The sequence below is a fragment of the Hakea prostrata genome, chromosome 9, assembly GCF_041222555.1.
Source record: "Hakea prostrata isolate BN-2017 chromosome 9, UWA_Hpros_2, whole genome shotgun sequence".
Lineage (NCBI taxonomy): Eukaryota > Viridiplantae > Streptophyta > Magnoliopsida > Proteales > Proteaceae > Hakea > Hakea prostrata.
Window position 1 is genome coordinate 51,574,432 of NC_142608.1, and position 14,415 is coordinate 51,588,846.

The 14,415-nt window shown below is 38.3% G+C and overlaps 1 protein-coding gene across 2 annotated transcripts in view; it reads right to left on the reverse strand.

The window, feature by feature from the left end:
* The window catches only part of ILP1 (IAP-like protein 1), a 31,695-nt gene extending 17,724 nt beyond the window's left edge, over positions 1-13,971 (reverse strand). For both annotated transcript variants that reach the window (XM_089168593.1, XM_089168592.1), the window contains exons 1-5: positions 13,808-13,971; positions 7,416-7,665; positions 7,166-7,289; positions 3,295-3,641; positions 811-2,575 (exon numbers count right to left, since the gene is read on the reverse strand). In XM_089168593.1, the coding sequence (XP_089024719.1) occupies positions 811-2,575; positions 3,295-3,641; positions 7,166-7,289; positions 7,416-7,665; positions 13,808-13,902 (2,581 nt within the window). In that variant the 5' untranslated portion in view covers positions 13,903-13,971. The remainder of the gene's footprint in view (positions 1-810; positions 2,576-3,294; positions 3,642-7,165; positions 7,290-7,415; positions 7,666-13,807) is intronic.
* Between the last annotated feature and the right edge of the window lie 444 nt (positions 13,972-14,415).

Consider the following 14,415-nt stretch of genomic DNA (forward strand, 5'->3'; position numbering starts at 1 on the left):
CAGACCTCCTAAACCATTGAACCCTAGTTCTGAATCACACAACCAACATAGATAAGACCCTTAATCCACCAGCCGAACCTTCATAAAAACCCTAAATCCAGAATTCTGCAATTATCCAGAACGCTGTTCACACTGTACTGAGTTTGAAAGTGTGAAAACACCCTCTGAAACCCAAGAAATTTCATTCCTCTCTTCAGAATTTCCTGAGTCACCATAAATCTAAGAAAATTAAAGCATTACCGTTAACTCTAGACCTGGTTTACATCAGGTGGATTGCAGTATGTGAGAGCCATCTTCCATTTGGAAACCTATTTCTTTCTACAGTTGATCGAGAATAGTATGCTCCCATATTCATTTCTTTCTTACCTCATTGACATAAACTAGAATATTTTTTCTTCCCAGGCAAGAGTGTTTGAGATAATCTAATTATCATTATCTAGAATTTTCTTTGGCATAGGCAGATTTGATTACCATCATTAATCAGTAGGTCAGTGAAGCATTGGACTTGGGAGATCATACAACATTACAAGTACCATCTCTTAATAAAATAAATGGAAGAGTTCCTAAGAAGAGCTCTGCTATAAATGTCCATTCTGTCACAATCATAGAAAATTAAACAAAAACCAACTCTGAACAATTAAGAAAGTCACAAAGATGTTCGCAGGAATAGCAGTGCCACTTCAAAATTATTTAATGATGTTGAAACTTGAAAGTAAGGGGCCAAAAAAAAAATTTAAACGAAAAATTACATAAATATGCCTAGAACCTTTAAAGGAAAGAAAGAAAGTAATGTATCATTACTTTACTCACCTATCCCATTTGTAGCAACATAGTTGGATTCAAGGTATGTGCAGTCATCACCCAGTGATGCCTTGCCAGCCTGTGTCACTTCTCCCTTAGATGCTTCATAACCCGAATACACAACAGCATTGCAAGAAAGAGAACGATGAGCACTAGTCTCTTGGACCACATGGTGAGTTTGACTAATCTTCTCACCACTTTCAACAGATTCAGCCTTGGGTGACCCATCAATTTTTGAGCCACTATCTGCCCTTCCTACAGACCGGGACATCATCTCTTGACTGTCTCCATGAGGATCCTCCCTCCCCATGTCCCCAGGAACAAATTCATCCATTAACCCAGGATCTGGAGCAGATTCACTTGTTTGGCCCTGATTTTCGGTGACTTCAGCTATCGGTTCAGCCTCACCAACAACGCTCCCCTGTCTATGGACTGAAACATCAGTTCCATGAATTTCAGCTTCATGACTAGCACCCATACCAACACTACCTCCACTTATGCCGAAGCTAAACCCATCCCTAGCATGAGCAGTCACAGTCTCTGCATTTAATATTTCTTCACCATCATTTGTGCTACTAACACCCATCTCTCCAGCAACTCTTTCAGCCGCAGGTTGGAAACAAGAGCTTTGTTGTGCTTGATTGCTATAATTCAACTCGGATGCATCATTCATGTCTGGAGTCTTGTAAGTAGTTGGAGATGGAACATCATCAACATCACCAGGATAATTTTCAACACTTTCCATAGAATCATCATCTGCACTATGGCAAATTGTATCCATAGCAATAACAGAGGATGCACGTGCGGAGTCTTTAGTAGACGTACGACCAATGACATGCTCATTTACTCGTTGTAATGTGTCATTTCTATTGGCATCAGCATCAATGTCAAACCCCATCCAATGACTAGGACCAGCACCAGATGAATGTTTACTATGTGACGAATGGTGTGTATCAAAGATGTCGAAGTCCCGCACACGCTTTGAAGGTCCAGCTGAATACTCTCTACCATCATTAACTTCGTCACCATCGCGGTCTATGACAGTTCCTTCTACACTATCAGCCTGTTGCACCCTCAAATGTGGTCTATCAACAGTGCTCCCACCTTCCTCCAAGTTCCGTTTACGAGTGCTTGGGCCACGTGACTCATATGAAGCTGCACGATCACCAACTTCACTACCTGCGGGTTGTCCAATCATTAGATCCCTTCCCATATCTGCTTCTGGAAATCTTTGAGGCATTGACGCAACACCCAACTGTGCAGATGGCAATCCACCAGCCATGGTAAGGTTTAAATCAACGCCAGCATTTGACAATGATTTTCCTTCATCTGTTGTTGCTGCTTCATCACGACCCTCAGTCTGTTCTTTTTCAATACCATCAGCCGCAACCCATCCACTAATTCCACTGGCCGCACTTACTCCTCGTGTCAATGCCATTTTTTTGCTTGTTTCAGGAATTTCAATGTTATTGGGAGAAAAACGAGCAGGGCGAGGAACAGTGACAAAATCCCAGATTCTGACAGTAGCACCACATAAGCTACAATCTAACATGGGTGACCTAGATTCACATTGAGACTCTAGCATAGACATCTTTTTCTTTCCAGTGTCCTTAGCTGAAGTAGAAATTGCATTCTTGCTTGGTCCATAAGTTTGGTCCCTGGTGGGGCCAGAAGAGCATCCATTTCTAGCTGACTGAGCAGAATGCTCTTCACAGTCTTGCACATTCAGAAGCCATCTAGGCTCCCATCCACAAAGGCTAATCAACTTCTGTGCCTGTAAAAAATGATTAGATGAGAAAAGAATCACCCGACAAGAACATGACTGAACATTAACACAATCAGGAAGGTACTATGTCAGTAAGCATATAGTCTAGGGTTTCTTAGAAAGTTGATCCAGGCGACAAGATTGTATTCCAGGCCTTAATACCATGCCTACCCTATTATTAGACGGGCACAACAAAACCCACCTAGTTACTTTCAGGAAGGTTCGACAAGATACAAGAGGCACCAATTAAAATTCCCTATTAAATCAGTCCACATTACACCTCTTACTATTATTTTATCAACCCATGGTAGTCACATTCAATAATGTGACAAATACACAGTTAATAAAATTAAAACAATTGTGAAGATAAGAATCCATCTAAAATACTGTGAACCCATTGAACAAACCTACAATGGTCAAAGATTGGTCAAGAAAATAATAGTCCTGTTTGAAAAAAATCAATAACCTTTTTTACAAAACCATTCCATCCCCAACATCATAACTTTTAAGGTGGATAGTTCCAGGAGGCTAATAGGCAGTAGAAAAAAATTCATTCTACTACACCATGCTAAACCTGGTCATTTCAACAATGGCTGGCATCCAATCCCATGCAAATATAAAGCAGCAATGCAAAGGCAAGGCATGGCTAGCTAAGCCAGTAACTGCCACCACACCACACATTACCATTAGCAATTTGCAGCTTAAATGGCTGGTTTTAATTATCTTACATGTGAATATTCACAAAACATCTCATCCCGTGAAGATTCTGCTCCTGTGATGCTCTCCGCTTTAAAACCGAAATCTCCAGCAGTAAAATTTTGCAACTGGGATAGAAAACGATCAATTTGTGGGCCTTGTGAAACTTTCATCTGATCAATTGCAGATGCAGATACAACAGGAAGAGAAAGAAACTGCAGGAGTCCATCACATCGATCCTTATAACCACCAACAAGAGCTCTTGGAGGCGTTGGAGGAAACTGCACCAGACTTTCTGCACAACAATTTCCTCTCCAAGGACAACTGACTTTGTGCCCTGTATCAAGTTGCTTAGCAAAGGCTTCACCAGCATCCTCAACTTCAACCAAATCAGATGAGAACTGACAAATGTTAGCACTCAGCAAGCCGATGCCACTGATATCAAACTTATTGCTTCAAAACAAGAAGGAAAGGAAATTAAATCTCAATGGCAATTTTTACCTTGTTGAATTACTAAAGGAAAAGGAACCACATAGTTTATGAGATCCATCAAGGCATTCCAGAATCCAGATAGATCATTTTGCATGCATTCACTCGTTTTTGGACTATCAGTTATGCAGATAGAACATAGATGTGAGCTACTCTAGTGGAATTAAACTTTGGGTTGGCATACTTGTTTTGGGCCTTTGATCACATGTGTTTTCATCGTAATGCGCCACTTTATGATGCATAAATGGGCCTCTAATAGCCATAAAGGTTAGTGGAACTCATGGTCTCTATGTTTTATTTTAATTGTTAGTGTTTTAGCAAGGGTAGATTAGGATCTGCAACTCCAGTCCTGTTTTGAGTCAGATTCCTTCATTTTAGTTTCCTAGTCAGATTAGATTTCCTCATTAGTTAAGTTTAGATCTTTCCTTCCAAGAGCGTATCAATTTTTGACTCTTCTACACAAGTTTGTAAGGGGATCTGACATCATACACAAGCTTGATTAATGAAGATTGGCATCCGCCTTTAGCTCTGTCTTAATTCAGAATAATCCATGGTGGAGTTTTGGTTTTTGCCTCTGATTTTTTGGTGTCTCAGAATGTTCCTTGTTGTGGTGATTCAACAGGTGGTTTAGTGGTTATTCCAACAAATACCTTGTGATGAGAAGCCCAGCTCTTCCGCTTGAAGATTATTGATTCAGTTTTCCATTCAAACATCCTGCAATTGACCTTGAAGTGTTCCGCATTCTTATTCATACTAAGATTGCTGAAAGCAACGTTTCTGAAGAGATGATTTCAGTTATGGTCTCAAAAATCTGAGACCAATCTGAGTAGGATTAAAATCTGGTTCTGCTGCATGATTACAACAGTCCTATTAACACTTTACAAGTGGGATTAAATTCTTAATATTCTACCACATATTTCAAACCTGATATTTGATGGTCATTGAGTGTATATCTGTTGGAGACATAAATCTGATTTCTGTTTAAGTCTTTTGACTCAAAGTTTGACATGGTTTAACCTATCCTAGTTCAACTTCTTGACTCAAAGTTTGACATGGTTTAACCTATCCTAGTTCAACTAGAAGTTGACCACATCAGCAGATCTGGCCAATGGATCTGGCTGAGTTTGTTGGCGACTTTTATAATCAAATAAAGAACCACTAGCCCAGCTCTATTAGCTTATCTTGTTAATTTGGCTTTATGAATTTTCTCTCAAATCAGGATATTCTCTCCCTATTTTGGTTCTATTTTGGTACTGATTTAATATTTAACTCAGAATGACATGAATCTCCAGTCAAAGAAAACTGGTTTTCACACCAACAAGTAAAACTGCAGGGGCCACAACTTAATTTAATGCCGTAAGATTAGAAAAAATCCAACATGCAGCTAATAACCAGGCCAGCTATTAATGGTAAGTTCACCTAAGACAAGAACAGCTCGAGTTAGGGTTAGAAAATGGTAGGACCTAGGGTATGATGGCAGAGTCAAAATATGCTGATATAGAGGAGTGTATCAGTAAAGGTCACATTAGATTTCAAGGGTGGAAAGTGTGCCAGTAGGTAATATTTCACAGTTTTTGAAAAGAAAAATGATGAAGGAAACAATTATTTCTAATCACCAGAAAGGGCTGTTATTTGGATTTAGTTTCCAAAACATATGGCTGTTTTGATGGCTGGTTTGATCCATAACCAATTTAGGGTTTAGCAATGAAATTTGAGGCTGAAATTAGGAGTTTAGAATTTCAGACAATCCAGCCACCAATTGAAGATCAGATTTCGAATGAGAAGAAAAGCTGAAGCTTGCTGGCTGTCATCAACTAAGATCCGAGAACTCAAGACTGAAATCTGAAGTAGTAGCAGCAGTAGGATGAAAACGAGTAGATCAAGCTTCCTTGGAAGAAGGCCAGACTTTAAGCAACGCTATGAACTGATTTTGTTCAAGAAGAACTTGGATGGTTGTCCTGAAGAGCTGAATTAGCCTTGAGGTCTGTTATGAACACACGTGGACCAGCAGATACATTCCAGCAACAAGATGAAGGATTCAATAGAATTGGGATGCGGAGGAGAGAAGATATCTATGGATTCTAATATCAGTCCATACATCAACTAAAGGCCCATAATGTATTTGACACAATTTACTCCCCCAAAAAAAAAAAATATATATATATATATATATATACACTTTTAAGTTCAACACAGGATTCTGAATTATCTAAATGCTGACTATTTAGTCAAAATAGCCCAATGGAGATTTGCTTTTCGACACTGGACCAGAAACCAGCAGATGACTTGGAGAGGCTAGTTCCTTTACTAGGTACCATCTAAGCTTGCCATTTGCAAATTGCAGAACTCTTCTGGCTTAATTAAGCAGGACTTTCAGTCCCATGCTAGTCTGACTAACACACCACGGAAGAAGTTACAGAGATCATTATAGCACATGTAATAACCATATAACAGTTAATATCAGTAAAGAGGCACCATCATTATGATCATAAAAGTTTTTTTTTAAGATAAATTACAGAATGTAGAATAAATACGAAGTCCTGCAACAATAGTGATTCCAAGACCTTCAATAACATTTCATGCCCTTTTTTCAGGTCATTCAGTACATTCCATAGTTGTCACGGCTGCTTAGCATTCCAATGTGTCAGAGAGGTTATAAAATAGGGCATTTAAAGAGCCCGCCTATGTGCCCAAGCCACCCACATGAGCCAACCACCGAGCCACCCGCGTATTGCCTAGGTGATGCCTTAACATCTAAGTTTTCCAGTCACTAGCGAAACATTAAAGGCACCAACTAGCAACACTTAAGCATAAATAGTCTAAGGCTTCCTCAAATTTCGTAAAAGCGATCAGAATTTGAACACGCCACGTTTTACTGGGAAGGATCAAACCATGGGAACGAATCTACAGGGCTATCACCTTCTTTGGCCAGATCTTCCAACCTTTTCACAATTACAGTTCACTGCGCGCGTAGGCTTTGAAGCCTCGTATCTTCCATCATAAAGCGCGTATTAGGCCACCAAAGCATCCAAGGATGCTGGTGATTCAAGAGGCGGGGTTTCCTAATGGAACAATCACAGGATTCCCTCTCTATGTGATGTTCAATTCCCGTAGGACTGTTTAGATTCTTGCAGAACTAGTCTTCTGAATTCGGTATCTAGCATAGTATCTTAGATTAACCACATAGTTCTGCACGTACTGATGCAGTGATGCCAAAAAGGGTACCAACTGCCATTTAGATTGATTAAATTCCACACCACTGAACCAGAGATGCAACAAAAGATTTTTGGGAGGATATGGACATGGAAAAAAAAATTTGAATAGCATGTAACCCCCACCCCCCCCCAAAACCCCCACCCCAAACCACCAAACAAAAGAAAAAAGAAAAATAAAATAAAATATTCATATACATACTTTCAGAGGGAGTCCCCAATGCTGATAAAACAAAACTCAGACTGGCTCCACATGACTCACAATCAACCTTATCAACATCAACATTCACCCAGCCTCTTCGGGCACAAGCCAATGAATTGGCAACCTGCAAGGAGTTAGAGAAAACAGAAAAGAAATGACAAAGAATTACAAAAAAAGGAACAACTAAAGCATGCACTACCAGCATGTAATATTTCAAAAGTGTTGATGGAAAAGCAACAAAAGTCCAAACCTTTGGTTTTCCAAGCCAATTTGAAGGTTTGAATGTAGACAAGCGCCTGAGCAAATCCCCCCTCTCCCATGGTCTGCATGAAGATTGTGATGACCCAAGAGCAGAACCACCAGCACTTGTGCTCAAGGAAGTCCGTGGAAGATGTGAACCAACACAAGAAAGTGAACCAGCCTTTGAACCTGGTCCATTACCCAACCAATCTATACTGCCAGCATTTGCTGGAACAGCAGGAGAGGATGCACCTACAGAACTGGAAAACAAGCAGTGAAGCAGGTAAGAAAATGGTGACATCATCAACATCCAAATTATTTAACCGTTTTCAACTAAAAAGAACATTCTGTTAATCAAATGCTTCAATTTCCAGTAATTGAGCCCCTTTTGTAAATTCTGGTGAATATACAAACTGAAACAGGATGATTTTTCATAAAAGAATTAACACAGGATGAATGAGCTGAAGAGGTGTGTCAGGAGTGTTGTGTGATCAATGTGTTTATTTAAACTTAGAAAATTTTTATTTTTATAGAAGCCATATGCTGGCTATGATATATGGTACAGGATGTTGGCGATGCAGGTCCGGCATCTATTTGGGGTTATTTTCCTAAAACTAGGACTAATTGGGTTGTATATATTCTAGGCCAATGATGCCATGGGTTTCCGAGTCCCCAAAATAGGGGGAATAGGTGTTACACAAATTTAGGCTTCATTAGTTAGCTCAGTACATATTTTAGACTACAAACTGCATCAATCCAGGAATGGAAGTCTTTTCAGATAGTAATTAGGCCCCTTCCACACTACCACACAAATAGCTTGAGTAGTTTTATGCTTTAAATATAATTAATTTCCTTTTAGATTAGGACTTTGTATAGGCTGATTAAAAGCCTATATATATCCTTAGGATGGATAAGATAAGGAATAATTATATTAGAGTTGGTTTGGGAGTTGCTCCCATAAGTGATAAGCTTCGAGAAAGTCGTTTGAGGTGGCATGGCCACATTCAACGGAGACCTATAAATGCCCATGTACGGAGAAGTGATATAATCCAGGTTGAAGGAACTAGAAGAGCTAGGGTTACATCTAAGATAACCTCAAGAGAAGCGGTAAGAAAGGATATGCATAGCTTAGGCCTAGTATCTAGCATGGCCTCGAACAGAACTAATTGGAAGGCAAGAATCCATGTAGCTGACCCCATTTAGTTGGGACAAGGCTTATTGTTGTTGTTGTTGAGATACACTCAATCTCAACCCTGCAAAATCTTGAAGTCTCATAAATCAACTATCAATAAGCTGGGAGCTTAATTCAATGAGTCCATACATGTAAGTGTATCACAGTATCTCATCCCAGTCTACCACACAACATATAAATCATTTCAAACCAACCCAAAAAAGAGATCCAAATCCATATCAAACCTCCCAAAATTAAATGCTTTACCCACCCCCCTTAAAAAAAAATTGAGTTGGTTCTGATTAAGGCCCTCTATCCAATTATCGCTACATTAGTCCGGCAATTATGAAGCATAACATGGATAAACTTAGTGAAGCAGAGATGAGGATGTATAAATGATGATTGGCAAGAGAGAAGACCTTATTGCAACAGTAAGGTTACTCCATTGCAACCAAGCAAGCTTGGCTCGGGTCTGAATCTAGAAAGTAGAAATAGCCTCTCTATGAAAGCAAAGGTACAGCTATGTAAATTATCACCCTCCCCAGGACCCGCAATGACAAAAGCCTCATGCACCCCTATGAGATGGGCAAGTGGCAAAACTAGGATGTTCAAAGTGAGGAATAACAATAGTAACATTGATATGGGAATAGCTCCAGTACATGATAAGCTATGAGATGTTCAACAAAAGACTTTGGGTGCTCTAGTATGTTGATTCAGATTGAAGGAACCTAGAGATCCAAAGGTAGACTAAAACGATAGAAAAAGTGGTTCAAGAAAGATATGGTTAGCTCTAGGTCTTGTATCACGTATGACCTCAAATAGCGATGAATAGCTTAGTTGTTGTATACAGACTAATATTCTAAGCCACTTCTCCAGCCATAAGTTTGAAGGCGCAACAATAGTAATTCCTACTTATCACAGAAGGAGCTAGAAGGACATCCCAAGAGTAAACCCCCCTATATCATGGAAAAAGTTTCCATGCTCTTGTATATTCAACAACAAGAACAACAAGCCTTCTCTCAACTAAATGGAGTTGGCTACATGGATTCTTGCCTTCCAATCAGTTTTGTTTGAGGTCATGCTAGATACAAGGCCTAAACTATGCATACCCATTCTCACCACTTCTCTTAAGGTTATCTTAGATCTACCCCTAACTCTTCTAATTCCTTCAATCCGGATTATATCACTTCTCCATACAGGGGCATTTATAGATCTCCGTTGAATGTGGTCATGCCACCTCAAACGACTTTCTCGAAGCTTATCACTTATGGGAACAATGCCCAGACCAACTCTAATATGATCATTCCTTATCTTATCCTTCCTAGTTTTGCCACTCATCCATCTTAGCATCCTCATTGCAGCTGTGCACTAAATTTATCTATATGATTCTTTTTAAAAGCCCAACACACTGCACCATACATCATAGCTGGTTGAATGACAATCGTATAGAATTTTCCTTTAAGCTTTAATGAATACGTCAATCAAACAAGACCCCGGACGCACCTCTCCATTTCATCCACCATATTTTAATTCTTTGGGAAACATCATTCTTTATATCACCTATTTTATTTATGATTGAACCTAAGTACCTAAAACAATCACTCTGAGAAATCTCCCTATCGTCAAGTTTTCACCAGCTCATTGTCTGCCCGATCATGACTAAAGTTACAAACTAAATATTCTGTCTTCGATCTACTTAATTTAAAGCATCTTGATTCCAAAGCTGCTCTCCATGATTCTAACTTGGTATTAATCCCCACTTGAGTCTCATCTATTAACACAATATCATCAGCAAAAAACATACACCAAGGGACTTCATCTTGAATGTCTTTAGTTAATTCATCTATTACAAGTGCAAATAAATATGGCCTTAAAGTTGATCATTCATGTAGCACAACTGTAATTGGGAATTCATTACTTTGTCCCCCCACTGTTCTCACACTCGTCACTAAAACATCATACATATCATTAACTATATCTACATATTTACTTGCAACACTTCTTTTCTCTATTACTTGCCAAATTAACGTTCTAAGAACTCTATCATAAGTTTTTTTTGGGTCAATAAATACCATATGAAGGTCTTTCCTACACTCTCTATACATTTTCATAAGTCTCCTAATTAGGTAAATAGCATCTGCTATAGATCTTCTCAGCATAAACCCAAAGTTGTTCTACGTAATTGTGGTTAAGTGTCTCAAACAGGTTTCAATTACTCTCTCCCATAATTAAATCCCCTATAGTAATTATAGTTTTAAATATTTCCTTTATTTTTGTAAATTAGAACCACGATGCTTCTCCTCTATTCATCTAGAATTTTTCCTATGCTCATAATCTTATTAAACAACTTAGTCAACCAAACTAGCCCATGGGTTCCTAAACTCTTCCATACTTATATTGGGATTTCATCAGGACCTTATGTCTTGCCTAGTTTTATCCTTATTAATACTTCTTTTACTTCAGACATCGAAATTCTCTGTATATATGTTTGAAAATTAGTGCCTTGGTAAATGGTGTAATCGTCCGAATCACAGGTGCTTGAAGCATGCTAGTTTAATAGACTAGAGAAATAGATCTCCCATCTTTTCTTAATGTCCTCATCACATACTAGTACTTTACCATCTCCATTTTTAATACATCTAACATAGTTAAGATCACTACTTTTTCTATCCATTATTTTAGCTATATTATAAATAGATTTTCCCCTTCCTTCATGCCCAACTTATTGTATAACTCTTTATACTACTTCTCCCTTGCTTTTTCTGCAATTTTTTTAGCTTCATTTATAGCCAACCTGTACCTTTGAAGATCCTCAACATCCTTAGTTCTTTGCCATGTCTTAAAACTAGCTTTCTTATTCTTGATGGCAACTTGAACCTCACTATCCCACCACTAAGTCTCTCTATAAGAATGGAGCTTTCCTTTTGATTCACCTAGGACATCTTTAGGCATCTTCTTGATATACAACAATCTCATTCCACATCGCATTAGTGTCCCCCTCAAAACACTTTTCTCGTTTGACTACTTCATTAGTGGAGGAATTGAAGCACTCTCCTTTCAAGTTCCACCACCTTATCCTAGAATAATTAACCTTGCACCTTTTATGAGTTTTTGGGATTAGAAACATGTCCAAGATCACAACTCTATGTTATGCAGTTAAGCTTTCCCCTAGTATCACCTTGCAATCCTTACACAACAATCTATTAGTCCTTCTGGTTAGAAAAAAAAATCTATTTGGCTTCTATGATGTCTTTTAAAGGTAATTAAATGTTCATCTCTCTTTTTCAAGTAAGTATTTACAATACATAGATCAAAAGCAACAACAAAATTTAAAACTGAGATCCCTTCCTCATTCCTCTCTCCAAAACCATATCCTCCATATACACTCTCATAGCCTCTTTGATCTTTTCCAATATGTCCATTTAGATCATCTCCTATGATAATCTTTTCTCCTTGACGAATTCCTTGCATTAATCCATCCATATTTTTTCAAATTTCTAACTTTAGACTTTCATCCAATCCTACTTGAGATGCATATGCACAATTTATATTTACAATTTCTTTCTCCATTATAAGCTTGATAGCAATAATCCTATCAACCACTCTTTAAACATCTATCATACCTACTCCATTTTCCACCAATTTCCATATTTTTAAATAAGACCCTTACTAGAATACTTTTCTCTTTTTAGAAGCTAACTTAAATTTTCACCCCTCTTCGGCCTATCACAATAAAAAAAATTCATTCACTGAATGCCTCTGTGTCCCCTACATAATGTCTAATGGATCAGGCCATCATCTCCAACATTTTGCTAGGAGGACAAGGATGAATCTATCATAATACAAAATACCAGCGATGTTTTCTCCCATTTGCACCAGTTGTGTCGTTTGAAATATATACACTATAACCCCTAATGAGCAGCACTTGGAGCTCGCAAGTCATAACTTCTGCCACCATAACTTGACAAAATAACACCAAGACTCTAGAAAGATATAGTTATGGAAGTACACATTGAACCTTCGAGTCTCATAAGTTTTCTGCTAGACCTATTTCATTGAGGAATAAAAAGATTGGGGAAAATTTCAAGGACACCCCCAAATAATTGAAGAAAAGCATAGACACCCAAAACTACGCTAAATTGGCAGTCACTCCCTTTTCCATTAGAAACATTAGTGGTTAGAAGAAAAGACAAATATAACCTAAATTGTATGATGAGTGGAGATAAAAGAAGGAATTCATGGAGGAGGAAAGAAGAATAAGTTTAGGATTTTATTTTACTAAGGACAACACTGTAAAATCACTAGAAATTAAGGGCAATTTAGGAATTATGATATTACCTAACCACGACCTAACAAAATTTTCTACCAAAGTATATTATTGAGCAAATTTAAGAAACATTTTGGGGGCTTCATTGCCAATTTGGCATAGTTTTTGGGTGTCTGTGCTCTTCACCAATTATTTTGGGGTGTCCATGAAATTTTTCCAAAAAAATCATAAGCAAATTCAGTAAAATGTTGTAACCATATACCCCACAGAAGGAACTACAAACACCACATAAAGCACCAGATCCATCAAGCGTAATTATTTTAGTTAAGAACATCACTATATTATTATTTAACGCTTGAAACCCATATTATCAGGGCCACGTAAAGAAAAATAAAATTGAAAGTAAGAGAAAGAGAAACTGAACAGAAACAGCCAGCCAGGAGCTCCAGGGAAAGGACAACAAAACGCAGCAACATTGAGACACTTTCAATTAATTTCATCCCAACATAATGGAAGACTTCACCTAGGATAAATGAAAATACAAAACTTTTAAAACCAGTTAAACTTTCAGTTGTGCTGAACTTGAACACTACAGCTAAAAAGACGAAGCATAAAAGGACATTGAACAGTAGTCACTTCCTAAGAACCAGCTAGCTTTAAAAAAATTAACGCATTGTCCTGAAATTTCACTGATTCAAAACTTAATTTCCCAAAGTATTCCCTCCTAATTAACCCAAAAAAGAAGTCAACTTTACGAGCAAAATGCGAGAAAAAGTTCCATCCAGCAGAACAATTCAACTACGAAGACAAAAGGCACGATAAATCCTAACAGAGGCCATGAAAAGATCATAAAGAAATTGATTTAATGAAAGGTCAATATCTAAACCTACCCTAACCAGAGCTTACTAAGAGTAAGAAAATCAAAATCAAACGGTGACACGTCGAAGATGATTAGAAACAGTACCTTGCAGCAGGCGTCGGTGGAGGCGAAGAAGACCTAGCTGCTATCAGTATCGGATCCATGGTGGTTCCCCCTGAGCTTCTTACTTCTTCTCTCATCTCTACACTCTCTGTTTCTGTTTCTTCCCTCCTCGAATCGAGACATTAACTGTTAGCTGTCGTTTCCCACGCCCACTAATTTTATGCAGCCTTACAAACGCTCGGTCTGACGCTTAACGTACGCATAGTGCGTAGTGAACGCCTTTCGGACCCCACCAAACCAACCCGAGTTTTTGTGTTTGGATGCATGAAGTTAAACGAAAAGGTTGAAAACCTCAGTCTTTTAGGCGGCCCTGTCAGCCATGTGAACCATTAGCTATTGGCCAGAGAGTACGGATCAGTTCATGCGACACTTTTCATCCAGGAGTTGAACCCATATAAATATGTTCATTAAAATTTTTATTTTTAATTTTTCTAAATAAACTCATGCCTAGATCCTCTCCCCTAATGGCTTGGACCACAAACTACATGAGAAACCACAGGATACTGGTGATGGGGCCTACTCTCTTAATTTTCTTTTCTTTACTTGAACCGTATATATTTGTGGTTATAAAGTGATCAGGGAGTATAGAC